Here is a 19228-nt window from a genome sequence, read left to right as displayed (position 1 = left end):
GTATTTTCATCCAAATTAAAAAATAAAAAATCAACCAAATTAAAAATCTACACAAATTTAATTCCCTTTTAGCCCAAATTATAAATTTCTCTCAATCGATTTCAACAAAGCTCAAAGGTATGTTCTTCAATGGCTGAATCTTCAACTGATTGATGTGTAGAAATCGCTTTTCCCAATTTTCTGGGTTCATTTTGACATTGTTGATTTCTCAATTTTGTTGTTTTCTTGGCTGTTGATTCATAGATTTGATAGATTGTAACTTTTTCATCCCTAGTTGAAATTTTTGTTTATTAAGCAAAAAAATTGAATAGAAATGAAACCCATATACAACAAGAGCAGAAACCCCCAAACCCATCTTCGTTATGGCCTCAAAACCTCACATTTAGGTATTTTCCATTTGTGTGTACTTCAAAAGTTGTCAAAGTTTGGTTTTACAATTGGGTAATGCAATTTGTAGATGGAGATTTAGTTTCTTGTTGTAAGTGGATAGGTAAAATGGTAGATGTGACCTTAAAGTTCGATCGAGTGTAGAGAAACCTCTAGATGAATGCTCAATTCATAACATAAAATTTCAAGAGTTTGAATGCCCATTATGAGCATTGTAGTTCTAGTACTGGTCGGCTATGTTGCTCGGATTCTTCAAAGATATCATCGGATACGTGTTGAGTTTCATTTTAAGGGACATTTGAGGAACCAATACAAGCTAGAAGCTATGTAGGATTGACAAAGAAAGGAAGGCAATATGAGAACTACACCATTGTTTTATCTTTTGGGTTGTCTGAAATGAAATAAATAGAAGAATGTTCCATAATAGAGAAAGTGTAACATTTTGTTCACTTCTTTGGTGTGAAGAGAAAATCACTACTTCTATAGATGATTTGGATTACTTGCTAGTTAACTGTGGTTAAGTTGAGCTACTCATAATCCTTTGTACATATTTCTCCTACCAACTGTGTGTTTAATGAATAAATTCTTTGGTTTATCATAAAGAAAATTCTGACAATTGGGAGGGGTTAAACAATGTATCTGATAATAAAATAACAAATTTTCTTTTATGATATGATGGCAACATTTCGCTTTGTACATCTTTAGAGTAATCCGTTATTTAATACCTCAATATTTTCAGTAACTTGTAGACTTTTTTGCGAGACTATTGTCATCTGCACCTTCTTCTAGATTTACTTGTTATCATATGATTATTTCTTGGATTTAAGGAGAAATCATTGAATTCGATTACAGTGATTTGTTGTGTTGAATAGTGTGTTGAAATTTGGATGGGAAAGAAGACAAGTGGAATGAGATGCGAATTGTGGATGGATGATTAAGACTACCTTTACATTAGTTGAATAGTGCATTTTTGGTGCATTTTTGCTGCAATTTTTAGTGTTGTTCTAGTGCCAAAATCTGATATAATTTTGATTCTTTTGGTCCCTTGTAAATACAAGAGATAAGGCATAAGTATCCCTTTGGATTATAACGGAAATTTCAGAGACACACCTTAATTAAACTACGGCTCTATTATTCCAAAACTCATTTTTTTTGTAATTTTGTACACCTTTTTGGCTTATGTGGCATCCAACATCTCCCACGCGCCTCAACTACGTGGAGTCACGGAGTGTGCCACGTAAGCCAAAAGGTGTATAAAATTACAAAACAAATGAGTTCAAGGCAATAAGGCCTGAGTTTAGTTAAGATGTGTCTTTGAGATTACGGTCGTTGTCCAGGAGGTACTTGTGCCTTATCCCTAAATACAAGAGACTCAACTTTTTATGAATTGAAATACTTATCGTGAAGTATGTTATGTCCTAACTAGCTTTAATTCTATTTATATCATAATGAAGAAATAATTGACGAATGTGTAATTCTTCATCTTTAGAATGTATAACATATTTGCACCGTCAAACACAAAAATTTTCAAGTTAACTTCTCAACAAATTGAAATCTAACAAACATTACATACTCATTCATACCAAAATCATATATCATATATATATATAAAAGAGAACCTTAAACCCACCTACGTGGCGCCACCACAAACCAGATTTCCCTGTTAATTTATTTATTTCCAAAACTTGCCTTCCCCTTTCATGAAAAGTTGTGACTTTTATGAACAATTGCAACTTTAATGAAGAGTTGCGACTTTTATGAAAAGTTGTGAATGTTATGAAAAGTTGTGACTTTAATGAAGAGTTGCGACTTTTATGAAAAGTTGTGACTTTTTTGAAAGGTTGTAACATTTCCGAAGGGTTGCAACTTTTTCAAATAGTTGTAACCTTTCTGATAAGTCACAATAAACATTTGTTCACGCTACCCTTTGTTGTCTATAAATAGAGGGATTTCCTTTCATTTTAAAATAACGAAAACTCTAAACCTCTTCTTCTTCACAATTAAATATTTGTTTACTTTGCTCCTGTTGAGTGACTCACTGAACCATTACTTATGTTACAGATCCTGGTATGTATTTTTACAATCATTAATTTGTGCTTGTGTTATTAAGAATAAATGATATGATGTAATAATTTTCATTTTCCTTTACATTCTTAATGTTTGTTACTATGTAATATTGTATGTAAGATAATATAGTATTTTAGTTTTAATGCCTTATAGGTTTTAAGTATTATTTTATAAATTCCGTGACATTAAATTTCCGCCGAAGCGCGGATAATTTTACTAGTTCATTATATCGCAAATGAAAAGATACATTTTCCTATACTACAACAACAATATTCAATTGAATTTAAAAGGTGAAAGAATAACTAGACAAAAGAAAACTTAACACGTATATTTTGGAATCAAAATTACTTTGTTTTATTTCCTTTCTTTATATACATTTATGTTATTAACATAATAATAATCTTAAAAGAATTTTATATAAACTATGATTAGAACTTTTTCTAACGAGAATTCTAATACTAGTGAAATTATCTGCCCTGCTCTAAAATTACGAAAAATGATCAAAAATATTATTCAAGTATGTGAAATTTATAACATTTTTCCTCCATTAAAATTTTGACTCCATGTCTCCATCATGTCATAAATGTTATATAATTGAACCAAATATATACCGCTTATTTGATTTTAATTTATTTCCTAATCGACAAAGTTGAGGGGTAACCTTTTCCCAATTAAAAATCTACACAAATTTAATACCCTTTTAGCCCATATTGCAAATAATAATTGGAATTCCCTTCCCTTCTCTCATCTCTCTCAACAAAGCTCAAAGGTATGTTCTTCAATTGCTGAATCTTCAACTGATTGATGTGTATAAATTATCCCTTTTCCCAATTTTCTGGGTTCATTTTGACATTGTTGATTTCTCAATTTTTGTTGTTTTCATGGCTGTTGATTCATATATTTTTCTGGATTGTAACTTTTTAATCCCTAGTTGAGATTTTTGTTTATTAAGCAAAAGATTTCAATAGAAATGAAACCCATATACAATAAGAACAGAAACCCCCAAACCCATCTTCTGTATGGCCTCAAAACCTCACATTTAGGTATTTTCCATTTGTGTGTACTTCAAAAGTCGTCAAAGTTTGGTTTTACAATTGGGTAATGCAATTTGTAGATGGAGGTTTAATTTCTTGTTGTAAGTGGATAGGTAGAATGGTAGATGTGACCTTAAAGTTCGATCGAGTGTAGAGAAACCTCTAGATGAATGCTTAATTCATAACATAAAATTTCAAGAGTTTGAATGCCCATTATGAACATTGTAGTTCTAGTGTTGGTCGGCTATGTTGCTCGGATTCTTCACAAATATCACCGGGTGCGTGTTGAGTTTCATTTTAAGGGACATTTGAGGAAACAATACAAGCTAGAAGCTATGTAGGATTGACAAAGAGAGGAAGGCAATATGAGAACTACACCATTGTTTATCTTTTGGGTTGTCTGAAATGAAAGAAATAGAATAATGTTCCATAATAGAGAAAGTGTAACATTTTGTTCACTTCTTTGGTGTGAAGAGAAAATCACTACTTCTATAGATGATTTGGATTACTTGCTAGTTAACTGTGGTTGAGCCACTCATAATCCTTTGTACATATTTCTCCTACCAACTGTGTTTAATGAATAAATTCTTTGGTTTATCATAAAGAAAATTCTGACAATTGGGTGGGGTTAAACAAGGTATCTGATAATAAACTAACAAATTTTCTCATATGATATGATGGTAACAGTTCACTTTGTAACCTTCAGAGTAATCCGTTATTAAATACCTCAATATTTTCAGTAACTTATAGACTTTTTTGCGAGACTATTGTCATCTGCACCTTCTTCTAGACTTACTTGTTATCATGATTATTTCTTGGATTTAAGGAGAAGTCATTGAAATTTGATTACAGTGATTTGTTGTGTTGAATAGTGTGTTGAAATTTGGATGGGAAAGAAGACAAGTGGAATGAGATGCGAATTGTGGATGGATGATTAAGACTACCTTTACATTAGTTGAATAAGTTAGTTTATATGTTGTCTCTGCTGTGTGTAGTGGACAAGTTAATTGTTTTATTTGCAGCATGATTTTGCTTTGTTTGCAGCTTTCTTTGTTTCTTCAATATCTTCAGAACTCATGGATGATTTGCATGCTGTACACATGTTTAAGTTTTATGTTTGAATTCTGGCTTATTTTGATATTCATTCTCTATGGCTAATAGGTTTCTTTTTAGGACAGTTACAAGCTTTTGATCTGGCAATTGGTCTCGCTGTAGGTTAATTTCCAGTTTCCTGATTTGGGTTTATCTTGTACCGAACTTCACAATGGTAAGTCGGAACTTTTACTCATGTTATATTTTGCGTAAAATACATTAATCGCCTACCTATTACAATTGGGTTTTTCTTATAATTATAATCAGAATCGTTATTTTGTCTGACCAACAAAGTCTATGTATACCATTCTTTTATATATACTCAGAAATGCATTTCAATAGCTGTTAATCCTGGTAATTGTTTTTTATTAGATTAGGATTTCTCATTTCGACTCTTCACCTATGTGAACTTGACAGCCTTATGAGTTTTTGTTGCATCTCTTTATGTTTTTATACATGCAAAATGTGCTTGCAAGAGAGAGGAATGCCAAAATGGTGGATCTGCCTTGTAAAGCAGACTTAAAGACATGTTAACTGATACTTAGCCTGGAGAGAAAGGATTATTGGTTTGTCTAAGGTTTTCTCACAAAAATTGTGGAGGTGGGAAGATGGATTGTTAGAGATCCATAGCAGCATCTGGAATGAGTCGAGAGACATGCTACTCAAGCTTAACGATGGCTGGTTACTAGGTTATCAGCACATCACACAGTCCTATAAATTTCATGCCACTACATATATGCATAACTTTGGTAAAAAGAATTGGATGGGAATGGATTTAATATTGTCTCTCTCTTCTCCATTTCTTGCATTATTCTCATCTGAGTAACTGTTCAAGTAATCGTAATCAATAGTCACTGTAGGTTTTGTGTCGTAGCCAAGGAGAAAGACTCAATCTTGGGTCTATTTTCCAGGTTCAAGTTCTACCCTGTACAATTGTCTCGGAGTTTGTTCTTTTATCACTTACAGAAGCTCTTTCTTCCCTTACAGTGGTATGCTGATCTAAGTGTGAAACCCAGGAAAATCTCATATCAATAGAACACGGGAGAGAGAGATTTTGTGTACCTTAGACCCTAGAGATGCAATTTAAAGTCGTGTGTGCCTAGGTCTAAAACGGATAATATCAGTAGTGGTTGGGTGTTACGGATGGTGTCAAAGTCACTCGCTTGTAACAGAGGGGCAAACCTCTGCTTCAAGTGAGTTTAGGCTAATTCCATATCTTTAAGATGATGGTGGGCAAACCTCAGCGAGGATGCTGAGTCCCTAAGGCGGGATAGGCACCAGACAAATCCCTCATCGGTAAAACACAGGCGAGAGATGTTGGGTTATATAAGGAAGCAAGGCTTAGACCCTAGTGATGCGTTTTAATCCTGGGGGGCCTAGACAAAGTGGACAATATTACTAGTCGACAGGGCTGTTACATATAGGTGGAAGAAAATTTATACTATAGTCATGTCTCATATCGCCTCAAGCCAGGAGGAAATGAGAACACAGCAAAACAGAACAAATCAGAAGAATTACTCTTGAATAAAAATTATTGTTTCCAACACAAATTCCCCACCAAAAGTGGTTATTTTGGGGCATAAGCTTGGATAGTGTCACAGTTTTGGAAATGAGGTCCTATTCCTTTTCCGTATTCTCTCCTGAACCTAGTGGTTACTGCACACATAGAAATGTGAAAGCAAACAAGACTTATTCTGACTATTGCTCTAACAGTTCATTTTCTTGTTACAGGCTGCAAGAATCCTTGCTAATATAATTGTCATGGGCTCTGCAATATTGGCACGGTCTTTTGTTCAAGCATATCGTCAGGCACTGGCTAGTAAGTACTTTCTTACACCTTTTCCTCTCATCTTGCCATCAATTTATATAGGTGACTAATCTGGAGAGTTTGGTTTGAATAAACATTTCAACAGCTATTTCAGCATACTTGTTTTTATATATATGACCGTTGTGCAAGTCCTGAGGTAAGCAATGGTCAACTGCTAATTAAACATACCATGAATCAGCCTATGTTGCTCAGACTCTCCTAAAATGTTGCTGCAACTGTGCCAGATCCTCTAAAAATGCTCTATTTTTGGAGGATCCGACACACAACCATTGACACTTTTGAAGAGTCTGAGCAACACATGAATCAGCAGTGAGCACTTCTTAACTCTAATATTTCATTCCAAGAAACTGTAGATCAGTGTTAAAAAAATGGGTCTATCAATTTATTTATTTTTTAATGGTCTATTAACTGATTCACATCATTACTCCTCGTTCTAGAACTCCGGCTTATGTCACTTAGAGTGTCATGTGGTCTGATTATCTTATCCCGAGCGTATACTACATTTTTATACTTACTTTTACCAAATGATGGCAGATGCCTCTAGGAATGGGGTTGCTCAAGAAGCAGTACAGAATATGAAAAGAACTAGTAAAACCATGACTGATGTAGAGGCAAGGCAGATTCTTGGTGTCACTGAGAATGCATCGTGGGAAGAAATCATGCAGGTTAGTCTAGTGCAGTGATATTTAGTAGTGGATGCTGCTATTCGTGTACGTGGACCTCAATTTTGCTTCTTTCTGCAGAGATATGATAACTTGTTTGAGCGAAATGCTAAAAATGGAAGCTTTTACCTTCAGTCAAAGGTTCATAGAGCTAAAGAGTGTTTGGAAGCAATTCACCAACCTAAAGAACCAGAGGAAAAATAAACAACTTTGTTCAGCATGTTTAGTGTATAGCTAGCTCTGCCGCATAGTTGGTTTACCTATAGTCAGTTTGTAGTTTTTTGTTGTGAGAAAAACTGTAAATTCTTTTTGATGTAGGAATCGATTTTACTGAAGTAACTTGAGGTTACTATTTAAGTTTCATGTGTGGTAGATCTGGAATATACAAAAACATTGTACAATAGCTGGATTTATTAAGGGTTGTTAACCATAACAAGTATGTTGACATTGTGTCAAACACAATTGACAGGTCGCAACTAGAGCTCGACCACTCACTGATAATCCTAAACCTTGAACCCTGAACCCTTACGAGGCTATCATGGTCAGAGTGTGGTTGTGGAAGAAGTCGCGTGTGCTTCCATTGACCATATGTAAATGGTGAAGCATCAAGAATTTGAAGATCTCTTCTATCTTCTAAATATGCCTTAGTTTATTCTTTGCATATAAACATGTTAAAGACTTGTTGGACCATAATTCCAACAGAAAAACAAGACAAAACAAAACCATTAACATCACTTGGACAAAATTAAAAAATTAATAGAAATTAAAAGTGAAAGATAGAAAAGGACATGTTTTCATCATGTCCACTTTCTTTCTCATTTCTTAATACCAAACAAAAGTGAAAAAGTAACTTTCATTCACTTTCTCATTCATCTTTCCATTCTCTATTACCAAACTCAAGTCTATTTTGAAGTGATAGAAAAAAAGAAAAGAAAAGATGTTAAGCCATCGAAGTTTACTTTTTTGGAACCATATGTTGTGTGTCATCAAAGAGCCAAATGTGTATTGTGGTGGGATGGTTTAAATTTTTTTACCCTTAATAAGAAGTCTAGAATTCTAACCTCTAGAAATTAAAAAAAAATCTTGGTGGGGGCGTGGATCCATATGATGTGTGTCATCAAAGAGCCAACAATTATCAATATGGATTGTGGTGGAATGGTTGAAATTCTTTCATCATTAATCAGAAGTCTCAAGTTCAAACCTCTAGAAATAAAAAAAAAATAATCCTAGTGGAGTTGTGGACCCATATGTTGTGTGTCATCAAAGAGCCAATAATTATTACTTCCTCTGTTCCATTTTATGTGAGGTAGTTTGACTCAGCACGGAGTTTAAGAAAGAAATGAAAACTTTTAAAACTTGTGATCCAAAATGAATGATAGAAATTTGTGTAGTTGTAAATCATTTCATTAAGGGTAAAATAGACATTTTATAGTTAAATTGTTACTTAATATAGAACTGTGTCATTCTTTTTGGGACTGACTAAAAATGAAAGTAAATCATTTAAATTGGGACAGAGGGAGTAACATGGATTGCACTGAGATGGTTCGAATTCCTCCACCCTTAACCATAAGTTTTGGGTTCAAATCTCTGAGAAGTGAAAAAATCTTTTTTGAAGTGTTGCTCTCCCAAAATTTAATTGAACTTCAATACAAAGACCAGATAGGAAAAAAAAAGAGCCAATAGTTGAACTCTACGTGTAGAAAGAGGTTAGGTACTTACAAGCTACTCAAAAAGCATTAAAGTCCTATAAAGATAGAAAAAGAAATTAAAGTTAAACCACTTGTTTAACAAAAGAAAGGTAAAGATTGCGAGTCTTTATTGAAGCACATAAAGTTAATTCCAACAGAAAAAATTCCTTCTTTAATAATTACTTCCTTTATTAGTTTGCCTTCCTAGTACTTTCTCCGTTCACATTTAATTGTCATAATTTTCTTTTTTAGAGTTAAATATAAGTGTGCGCTTCTCTTATAATAGAATATAATACCATCCCCTTCTTTGTGCATTCTTATTGACTTTTCTATTGCACATTCAATCTTACTAATATAATCTTACTGATTTGTTTTCAATTGAAGTGCGATAAAAATGTCTAATTACAACACGACTCATTACTTTAATATCTCAAATACTAAATACATGTTATCTTTACTTTTCATTTTTCAAACCAAGCTCTTGGTCCCTATTTTTTTAAAGAAAAAAATAACTTTGAATATTCTTTTCTTAACTTCAACCATTTTGTCCTAAAGTTTATTGATTATTTCAATTTTGAATTGAGCAACTTTTAAGTACATCTTTGGATCTATAGCAGCCTTTTAAAGGTCGGTGCAATTTGTCCCAATCAAGTCCCACTTATTTTTAAGAAAACCCTCGATATATATCTAATTTGCATATGACGTTCTGAGATAATAGACGTTTTTTGAGTATTTAATCGAAAATACTAGTCAAAGGACTTGTGAATTTCTTCTAGTGGAAGAAACTATATAGTTGTTGTGTAATTGATTATCAATAAATTTTAGAAGATAAATAATTTTTCGTGTTTTATAACTTAAAAATTCTATCTAAAAAGATTCAGAGAACTTTTTCTTTTATTAATCATAGTCGTCATATTAAAATGAAGACACTTATTTTTTCACACTTCATAATAGTTAGGAGAAGAATGAGTTAATGTGTTAATTAGCACTCCTTATAAGTGAACTCGACCTAATAGCTATATCAAATAATTTTGTTTAAGAACATGGGATTTAGGAGGTGAGGGTGGGAGAGATTGTGATATTTACACAGATCGTATAAAGAAATTTTGATGTCAAAAATATTATTATATTTTTTTATTATTATAACACGTCATTAATTATTGTTTTAGATTATCAAAACGTGTTATTCTTTTATTAAAAAATATATTTTATAAGAGATCTTCATTTAATTTTTTCATAGATTTTTTTTTATTTTTATACATATAAAATCTGAAAACATCATTTCTATCTATTCAAAAATATTTATAGGACCATCAGATTTTCTTTCCTCTTTATAAATTATTAAAATAATATATAAGATATGTAGATGAATTCAATCAAATGCTACCAACAAAATCATACATCAACCATAGCAAAAGATTAAGTTAATTAATGAAAAGTGTTTTGGTTACATCAACCATGTGGATTTTGTGTTAATAGTGTTTATCACCAAATGAATATTCCTCTTGTGGAAACAAGTATATTCCTTCTTTTTTTCTATTTTGATGAATAAAGTTTAGTTAGTTTATGATTTTTTAATTTATAAAATGAAAAAATAGGTCAGGAATTTTCATTTATTTAGAAGAAAAGTCTTTTAATTCAATATCATAGTCTTCTATGTGGTGAAAATTAATCACAAATTTAAATTTTAGCAATATTTACAAAAATAATTGATAAAATTATTTTTGTTGTACAAATTTACAAAGTCAATTAGATAGGTCTTTGGAGAATATACCAACAAGGCTTATTCAATGGTCCAATCTTCTATCTTTTAAAGAGACAATAAGTTGAAATAATTAAACTAACCATATTAATATAAGTTAATAAATTAATTAATTAAAATACATTAAGCTAAAATGAGTTATATGTTAACAGTTCCTTAAAAGATTATGGGATAATTTTATTTAGACACTGAAATTATATGCGATATTTTAATCGAGTATGTGAAGTTGTGAACACATATTGACAAAGTGTTCCTGCTACTAGAGGCTTGAGGTGTCGGGGTTCCAATTTTATGACTTCTGCATTTTAGAACGACGAGTTCAAGTGGTAATAATTTAGTTCTAAATTTAATAAATGTACATATTTAATAAATTTCTTAGCATGAATATACTATTTTATGCAAAAGCTAATGAGTTCGATTGAATCTATATTCGGGGTTTTAGCTCCACCCTTTCTCTATTTGGCACTTCCGATTGAAAATTTCAAAGAAACTTTTAGACGTGTTTCAAATGTTAATTTCGTAAATAAATTAATCTCTTAAAATATGTCACTTCTTTTAATCATATACATTAGATTCAATAAACTGTAAACCTTATGTCTGATTCAATTAAGGCAGATTTATGTAACCAAAAGAAATGATATATTTTATATAATTAATTTAATTATATAGTATATGCTTGAAAACACATGTAATAGTTCTTGCATAATTTAAATTAAAAATATTTTTATTATATATTTAAATGCTTTAATTAAAATAAATCGTAATTCACAAAAAGTTGTGGATCATTCGTGAAAAGATTTTATTTTATTTTTTGAAAAAAAAACTTAAGGATTAAGAAACTTGACAAGTCAAAAAAGCAGTTTTTATCACTTCTTTCTTTTTTGTTTTTTTCCATCTTTTTTATTATTTGGATTTTGTGGGACTGTGAAATGCTAGACCAAAAAAGGTAGAAAAGAATGAGACTAATTAATCAATAAAACTATAAAAGTTACGTTCTGATCGAGTAGTAAGTACTTAATACCTATAATTCAAGATTTCAAATTTAAGTCTTTTAGATACAAAATTATTATTAAAAAGTTTCAATTTTCTTCCCAATCTCGTTTGTTCCTCTTTCTATTTTTGTGTATCTAATAGCAAAAATATATGTAGCTAAGTGTAACATACATAAAAAAACTCTTAATTAATAGTAAAATATATAATATTTTAAAAATATTGATAATAATAGTGTATATATGATAGTGAAGTATGCCTAATTACGTAGTTTTGCCATAATTAAATGTGACTTTTTATTTGTCTTATGGTTTCATTTCATTGTATATTGAATAGTGTGTCTCTCTATCTTTGATTTTCTTACCGGATATATATATATATATATATATATATTTAAGGTTCAATTACGTCAAAAGACCTCATATTAAGGTGTAATAATTTGAAAGGTGAGCGGGATTTATTTGTATCCCAAAATGCCCCACAGCTGTCCAACAACAAAACAAATTAAGCCTAATTCCAAAATACCAAAAATAGAACTATTTGATGATTTTTCTTTATAACTAGTTTTTTCACACGTTACACGTGACTATTAATTTCAAAAATATATGCTATATTAAATAATATTGCTTATTTAAGCAAAGATTTGAATAGTAAGCTTAGCAAAAATAATATTGCAGGTTCTTTTGTGAATGATCAACGTGAATTGTCATATATATTTCTTATTCGGCAAACCTACGAAGATGGTCAATGAAAAATTTTATTAGTTAAATGCAATAATGTATATATTTATTTCAATTTGATGAGGTTAATCATGCAATTAGTCTTATCTCACTAATATTACCTTATAGACAAATGAGAGGAAGCCCCTCTATTTATAGTCAACGAAATGAATAAATGTTTTTTATGTCTTGTCTAAAAAGTCATGACCTTTTCGAGAAGTCACAACCCTTTGGAAAAGTCACAACTTAATGAAAAAGTCACAACTCTTTGAAAAAGTCACAACTCTTGGAAATAGTCACAACTCATCGAAAAATCATAATCCTTCGAAAAAAGTTACAACTTATTAAAAAAGTCATAACTCATCGAAAAAGTCATAACCTAAATTAGGAATATTATAGTAATTTAACATTCAAGTTAGGAGTTCATACTTTTAAAGTAATATAGATTATTATGTACTTGGTATTCCAAGTTTATTACCCAATTAATACCAATTATGTTATGTCGCGTAATTTATTAAAAGGAAAAATGTTCAAATTTGAGATCTCCATTTAAAAAATAAAAAGATCGTAATTTTTTTCAAAATCTTTTTTTTATTGAAATGGCAGTTTTTTTTTTTATATTATTGAAATGGTAGTAAGTCACGTGATTTATTTCTGATCCTTTTTTTACACTTTGGTGGTAGCCTGGTAGGCATACTTTTAATTCTAATTTGGTGTAATTTCCACTTGGTGCAAATTATATATTATTTTTTTATTTATCTAAAGTATCATTGTTTTAATATTAAAACATACCTCAATATTGTGTTAACTAAATATATTTGTTCCGAATTGACAACAAATAAACTTAGGCCAATTCCGCATTAAAATGTGTGTAGAATTGTTAATATATTGAGTAAAAACTATTGGATTTGATAAATTTGTATTTAATGAATTTCATATAAGTACATTATTTGAATAAAAACTATTAATTTGACCAAATTTATATTCGAACTTCTAGGCTCCACCCTTAACTCTAGAAAGTTCATAATAAAAGAAAATCTTGAATTTATTTTTAAAAATATTAATCACTTATAATCAATGCTCAATTAGTGTGTATATACTAATGCATGATAATTTAAAACACACATATAAATCATACATTATATACATAACTTTTTTTTTTATATATATACATAACAACTTACTTTCTTAATTTAATTAGACATAAATGTGAACATCAATTTTAGCAATAATATTCATTTAAAAATCTATAAATCAAGTATAGGAGTATACAACTATATACTTTTGAGTGGACGAAAGTGAAAACTTAATTTTAAATTTACTTTATGATATTTTATATTAGAAAAATCCATATAATGATCGATATGTTTGATTATTCTCGCAAAGTTTAGAGTTAATTATTTTCACGCATTTTTTTCTTCTTCTTTAATTCAATGACTAATTTGAGTTTATTATCCGTCAAAGCTATAGTTATGCCTTTGAATCATGTTTCTCAAATAGTAAAACCCTATCTCTTAATTTACAATAATAATAATAATATGATATTACTCAACAAAATTAAATAAGAAAAAAAAAACTCTCTCTATCTCAATTTATGTGACATTTTTCTTTTTTCGAGAGTCAAACAGTTTCAGTTTGATCAATAATTTACGCGTGGAATCTTCAATTTTATTGAAACGAAATTTATATATTTATAAACTATGTAAAAAGTACTATAAGTCACAATAATTGACAATTCAAAATATTTAAAAGATGTATAAAAAATTTACAGTCAAAGATAGACTTACTTGAATCTCGAAATCTGAAAAGTTCATATAAATTGGGACGGAGGGAGTAAATAATATGATAATTATAGCTTATTCCAAGGGTATATAGGTAATTTAATACTACAAAACAACTTTATTTGTTTCTTGGCTTTTTCTTTCATGAGGAACCTAGCTACTTTGGCTTCTCTACCTTTTGCTATATAATCATTCACTTGGCTTCTATTTTTTTCCCCCCTTTCTTCCTTTCCCCCCTATTCCCAAAATACTTCCTTGTTAAGCATCTTCTTGATATATTTTTTTTAAGAAAAAAATATAATATGGAGAAGAAAATGGCTAATTTTCCTAGTAGAGATATGAAGAAAAGTCCATCTTTATTGGCTTTGGAAGAGCTTGTTTATCATAACAAATTATTTTATGGAGAAGATGCAAAAATTGGTGATGTTTTTGGAGGAAATGATCATCAACAAAATATCAATAATAATAATAACAATAATATTAATCATCATGATCATAACAACAATAATGGTCATCATCATGCTCAACTTTTTGATGATATTTGTTCTATTGCTCCTATGAGTAATCAGGTTAGCAAACTTTTCCTCTTTTGAACTTCTTGTATGATTCTCTTTATAATCACACTGTTCAAGTCAGTTTACGCATACCTTAATTAATTTTATAGATATATGTTATCTTCCACCAACACAACTCCTGGTTGGTTTTTGAATATGTGTTTTGTATAAGGGAGTGTGTGTTTATTTTCCTTTCATGTCTTTTTATTAGTTATGTAATGAAATTTATACGATCAATGTACTTTAACGTGTTATATTCGATTTTGAGATATTTGTTTGAAAGATTACTTGGAAAATTATAAAATCAATTGGAAAAGAATATTTCTTTGATATGTTGTTAAAGAATCAATATATTAGAACCACAAAAAATAAAATAAAGAGGAGAAATGAATTGAATTGAAATGAAGAAAAAAAAAAGAGATGAATTTAATGTTGAAGAATAAATGAAGAGGGTGGGTTGATATTTAAAGAGAAAGATGCTAAAAAGATTTTTGGAATCTAATTGGGTGAAATAAAGTACCATTGGTGATTTAATTTATTTTTTATGTAATTATTATATTATGATATGTCCTAGCAACTTTATAATGTTTACAAATAGTATTAAATACAAAAGGGTGGCCAATCTTTATTTGGGACGTGACTATTTATTATTGGTAGTATATACAAGTGATAAGTGACAATAAAAAAATCATATATTTTAAATAAGTTTTTTTTTTTTTTAGTGTAAAAATATAGAATTTTTTTTGAGGAAAATAATATTTAGGAGAAATAATGTTTAATTTTTTATTTTTTATTAAAAGATGGGAATTAAGGACAAATCATGTAGTTACTGTGTGAATTCTTCTCTTTTAATTACGTTTGAGATAGAGAAAGGAAGATTTAATCAAATTAGAAGTAATTTTATAAGTCGTTGAATATGAACTGGTGTATATATTTATTTGAGTCGATTGTCTTTTGTACTCTGTCTCTCTACCTTTATGAGATAAAAATAAAGTTTGTGTGTACTCTACTCTTCTGTATTGTCTTATTTGTGAAATTACACTGAATATGAACTCGTAAAATTATTATTTAAAATTACGATATTTTAATTAATAGATAGTACAAATAAGGAGATTATAAGATTCTTTTTTTCTTTTTTACATAATTAATAGATTTTCAAATATTTTAAAGTCCCTTTTTATTTTGAAGATACGTTTTCAAATTGATTCCTTTCATGACTATAGTCTATATTCATGGTGCTTAACTATACATAGTTTGGAATCTCACTTTTTAATGAATAAATTAAGTAATCAAAATAATATTTCAGAGTTTTTTTTTAAGTACTATAAATTATAAAGTGAGTTTAATTAAATACTGAATTTCCATGTTACTGTGAATGGTCGGTTTGCTATGTAACTTTCAGAGGAATATAATCATACTATATATAATATAGCAAAAACTTGAGTTTAAACAAGTGATTGTATCGTTAGTCGTGTTAGTTGAACAAATGATTTTTTGAATAGAGATTTTTTATCGTATAAAATTTTTTTAATGCAATTTATCTCTTTTACGTAATTTGTAAAACTATTATACTGAAATAGAATTTATCTTGTGCGTTTTTAAGTTATTATTTTTTTCAAAAGAAATTAGTTTTTCCTTTTCTACTTTTGTTTTTTTAGTGGAGAGTTGATTGATTTATGCCTTTGATTAGGTTCTATTGACAATTTGTGCTTTTTGAAATTGTCTTACTTCTTTGTAATATATAAAAAAAATTAGGTATAGATTGAGAATGACAGGATAAAAAAAATTAATCAGAAAAAAAGAAAAAGATAATAATTATATATTCCAATGTCTCTTTCATACCACACACAAAGTATAAAATAATAATTAAATAAATAGAATATACTTTTAAAGCATAGTTTGAGAGTAGTTCCCTAGGGACATCTTTAGAAGATCTTCTTTTTTAATTGGGGGTGTTGGGAGGACGAGGGTGGTGGGTGGGGTTTATAATTTGGAGTAATTTTTGAATTTCCGGTCATAAACTGGCTCCGCTCCTGATCTGGTATATATATAACCAAGAAATTGACAAGATTTAGTGGCGCACGAGTCTTTTACCATTTTTTAGTTCAATAGTACGTTCTCAATAGTAACCAGATTCGAATATATAACGTACCATATTAGATCGAATTTATTATTTATATTTTTTCCAATTGGTATACTAAATTATACGGCTATTTTTTTAAAATTTAAGCGATTGCTTGAACACCTATTTAGATTAATTCTTTTACAAGAGATAGAAGAGACAAGATATGATATTTAGCTGAGTAGTAAAATAGCTATTCAAGCTCTAAAAAGTCACATTTATTTTAATTTTTTGAAGTATACCTTCCTTGATGATGCAACATAACCAATAATAGTTTTTTAAAAATATTGTAGTGATAATAATACCAAAGATTTATTTTCTGCTTCTCTGAATAGTTCGATTTTTTCTTTACGGACTATTATTTTGATTTATGTTTCAAAAATAGATCTTTATATATCGAACTGAATATAGATGTGCATAAATATATAAATAAGAGATATTATACTAGTATTTGAAGGTCCTAAATTATTAACAGATTCTCCAGACACGTTAAAATTTCGTTCCAAAGTCACTCCCCCTAGTCATTTCATTTTATATTTTATATTTTATATTTTTTCAAAGGAAAATACTAACAATAATTTTTGCTAGTTAGTAGAACTATTTTTTTATTTATTACCAGCTATTTTATTTTTTTTGCATACTTACTTATTTATTTATTTTGCAATGACAGGATATGTTAAGTGATTTCTCAAATTGTGCATTGCCAGAAAGGCCCCTTTGGTCTCCAAATATTACTCCCAAGCAGTCCAGTATTTCTGTAACTGGGGATTCACAATCTTCAATATGTGGTATATATTTACTAATTCACTCTAAAGAAAATTATATTTGGTAGGACGAAAGTTATTTTTAAAAAGTAATTAAATTACGAAGAAGTCATTTTTGTATATATACCAAAAATATTTATTAAGGATAAAAATTTCATATAAAAAAGTGAATAGTAATTAATATTACCAATTTGGAAAAATATTTTAAAAAAATGACTTTCATCGTATCAAATCACCCACTTAATTATTTCATTTATTGATAGAAAAAATCTTGAATATGAATTTATATAATTTAATTTTCAGCAGGAAGTCCAACACCAACTATTATTATGCCCAAAATGAGAGACAATAAAGCTATGGGGGCCACTAGTGGGTCCTACCAGTCTGATGATGATGACCTGGAGGGTGATGTGGACCCATGCGAAGAAAGCACGGACCCCTTGGATATTAAACGTATAAGAAGGTAAGACTCGTTCGATAAATTCACATAAAAAAAAATATAAAAAATTTTGAACTTGAGACTCCTCATTTAGAGATTATCGTTCAATTAACGATTCAATATATAATTATTATATAATAATTGTCAGGCAAGCCTCTAATAGGGAGTCGGCACGGCGTTCAAGAAGAAGAAAACAAGCTCATTTAGCAGATCTTGAAAGTCAGGTATTTAAATTATATAATCTTATTATTATTCCATTGGAAAAAAAATAAAAATACATTTAAATTAAGAATGTATATTTTCATGAAATGAAAGAAAGATAAATAGGTTGATTTAATGTTTGATTATTATATAATTTTTATATTTTAGCTCTGTATCAAGAGAAATATAAATATTTATTATATATGAGTCCATTAATAATATTTTATTTTATTTTTGTTTCCTCAGGTTGATCAATTTAGAGGTGAAAATGAATCATTGTTTAAGCAATTAGCAGATGCTACACAACAATATAAAGATTCTTTGACAAATAATAGAGTGCTCAAGTCAAATGTGGAAGAATTAAGAGCCAAAGTATTTTTCCTTTTTCTCTTACACTTAATTTAATTTACAATTGAATGTTTTTTTTAATGATTTTGTTAAAAGTAGAGGTTTAAATTTAGTCCGTGAAAATATAACATGTCTAATCTGTTTAAGTTTGGATTAGTTTGGATGGGTATATATCATTTGCGAGTTAATTTGATATAATCTAAAGTTGATTCACCTAAAAGGTTAAATCAATTTGGACGGTCAATATAACTCAAATTGAACAAGGTATTAAAATTTAATTAAAATATCTTTTAAAATATTTTTTTTTTTTTGGATTTGATTGATTAAACATAGTCATATTAAACTTTTATTTCAATTGACTTATTTGACGCTTGTAGAAGTGTTGAAATAATTTTGACCAGACGCTTTTTGGCCATGATTCACTTATTTGACACATGTGCCGTTGGAAATGTTCTCTTTTATTTCATAAATAGTCAGAGTATATGGAACTTCATGACAATTTTGAGGAATTTTACTTATGAAATTTGAAATTTCATGACTATCGTTATTTTTAATCACGAAAATCGAAAAATGGTTATAGTTATGAATTTTATTCATTTTTTTCTTAAAATTAATTTTTTTTTTTTTGCATGCAATTATACAGGTGAAATTGGCTGAGGTTAGGGCAGCTAGAGGTACAGTATCCTCAAGTTTAAGTCATCTTTTCCTAAATTACTTGACCCCTCCTCAATCTCTTGTTACCAATAATAATAATAATAATATTACTATGTGTCGTCTCGATAATGTCTCT

The 19228-nt window shown here is 29.2% G+C and overlaps 2 protein-coding genes across 5 annotated transcripts; both read left to right on the top strand.

The window, feature by feature from the left end:
- The first annotated feature begins 54 nt into the window (after positions 1–54).
- On the top strand, positions 55–7541 carry LOC125842034 (mitochondrial import inner membrane translocase subunit PAM16 like 1-like). 4 transcript variants are annotated; one of them, XM_049521229.1, is made up of 5 exons: positions 55–117; positions 4667–4755; positions 6312–6399; positions 6943–7073; positions 7152–7541. In XM_049521229.1, the coding sequence occupies exons 2-5, from the start codon at positions 4753–4755 to the stop codon at positions 7272–7274; spliced, it is 345 nt and encodes a 114-aa protein (XP_049377186.1). In that variant the 5' UTR covers positions 55–117; positions 4667–4752; the 3' UTR covers positions 7275–7541. The 4 variants fall into 4 exon arrangements, with proteins under 4 accessions (XP_049377186.1, XP_049377185.1, XP_049377187.1 ...); XM_049521228.1 differs by having other exon boundaries at positions 61–117; positions 4650–4755; XM_049521230.1 differs by having other exon boundaries at positions 100–117; positions 4662–4755.
- Positions 7542–14226: 6685 nt separating this feature from the next.
- LOC125841647 (bZIP transcription factor RISBZ4) lies at positions 14227–19228 on the top strand (the record flags this gene model as incomplete). The annotated part of the gene is made up of 6 exons (XM_049520812.1): positions 14227–14579; positions 17357–17474; positions 17754–17913; positions 18038–18113; positions 18337–18462; positions 19082–19228. Coding segments are annotated over exons 1-6 (894 nt in total), but the record flags the coding sequence as incomplete, so codon positions are not given.

Source organism: Solanum stenotomum, chromosome 10 (genome assembly GCF_019186545.1).
Source record: "Solanum stenotomum isolate F172 chromosome 10, ASM1918654v1, whole genome shotgun sequence".
Classification (NCBI taxonomy): domain Eukaryota; kingdom Viridiplantae; phylum Streptophyta; class Magnoliopsida; order Solanales; family Solanaceae; genus Solanum; species Solanum stenotomum.
This window is presented reverse-complemented; position numbering and strand designations above follow the sequence as displayed.

Excerpts from the sequence above, each read along its gene's own strand:
- LOC125842034 (XM_049521229.1), top strand. Across the intron at positions 6,400-6,942 it reads ATATCGTCAGGCACTGGCTA|ATGCCTCTAGGAATGGGGTT; the intron begins GTAAGTACTTTC and ends AAATGATGGCAG. Across the intron at positions 7,074-7,151 it reads CGTGGGAAGAAATCATGCAG|AGATATGATAACTTGTTTGA; the intron begins GTTAGTCTAGTG and ends TTCTTTCTGCAG.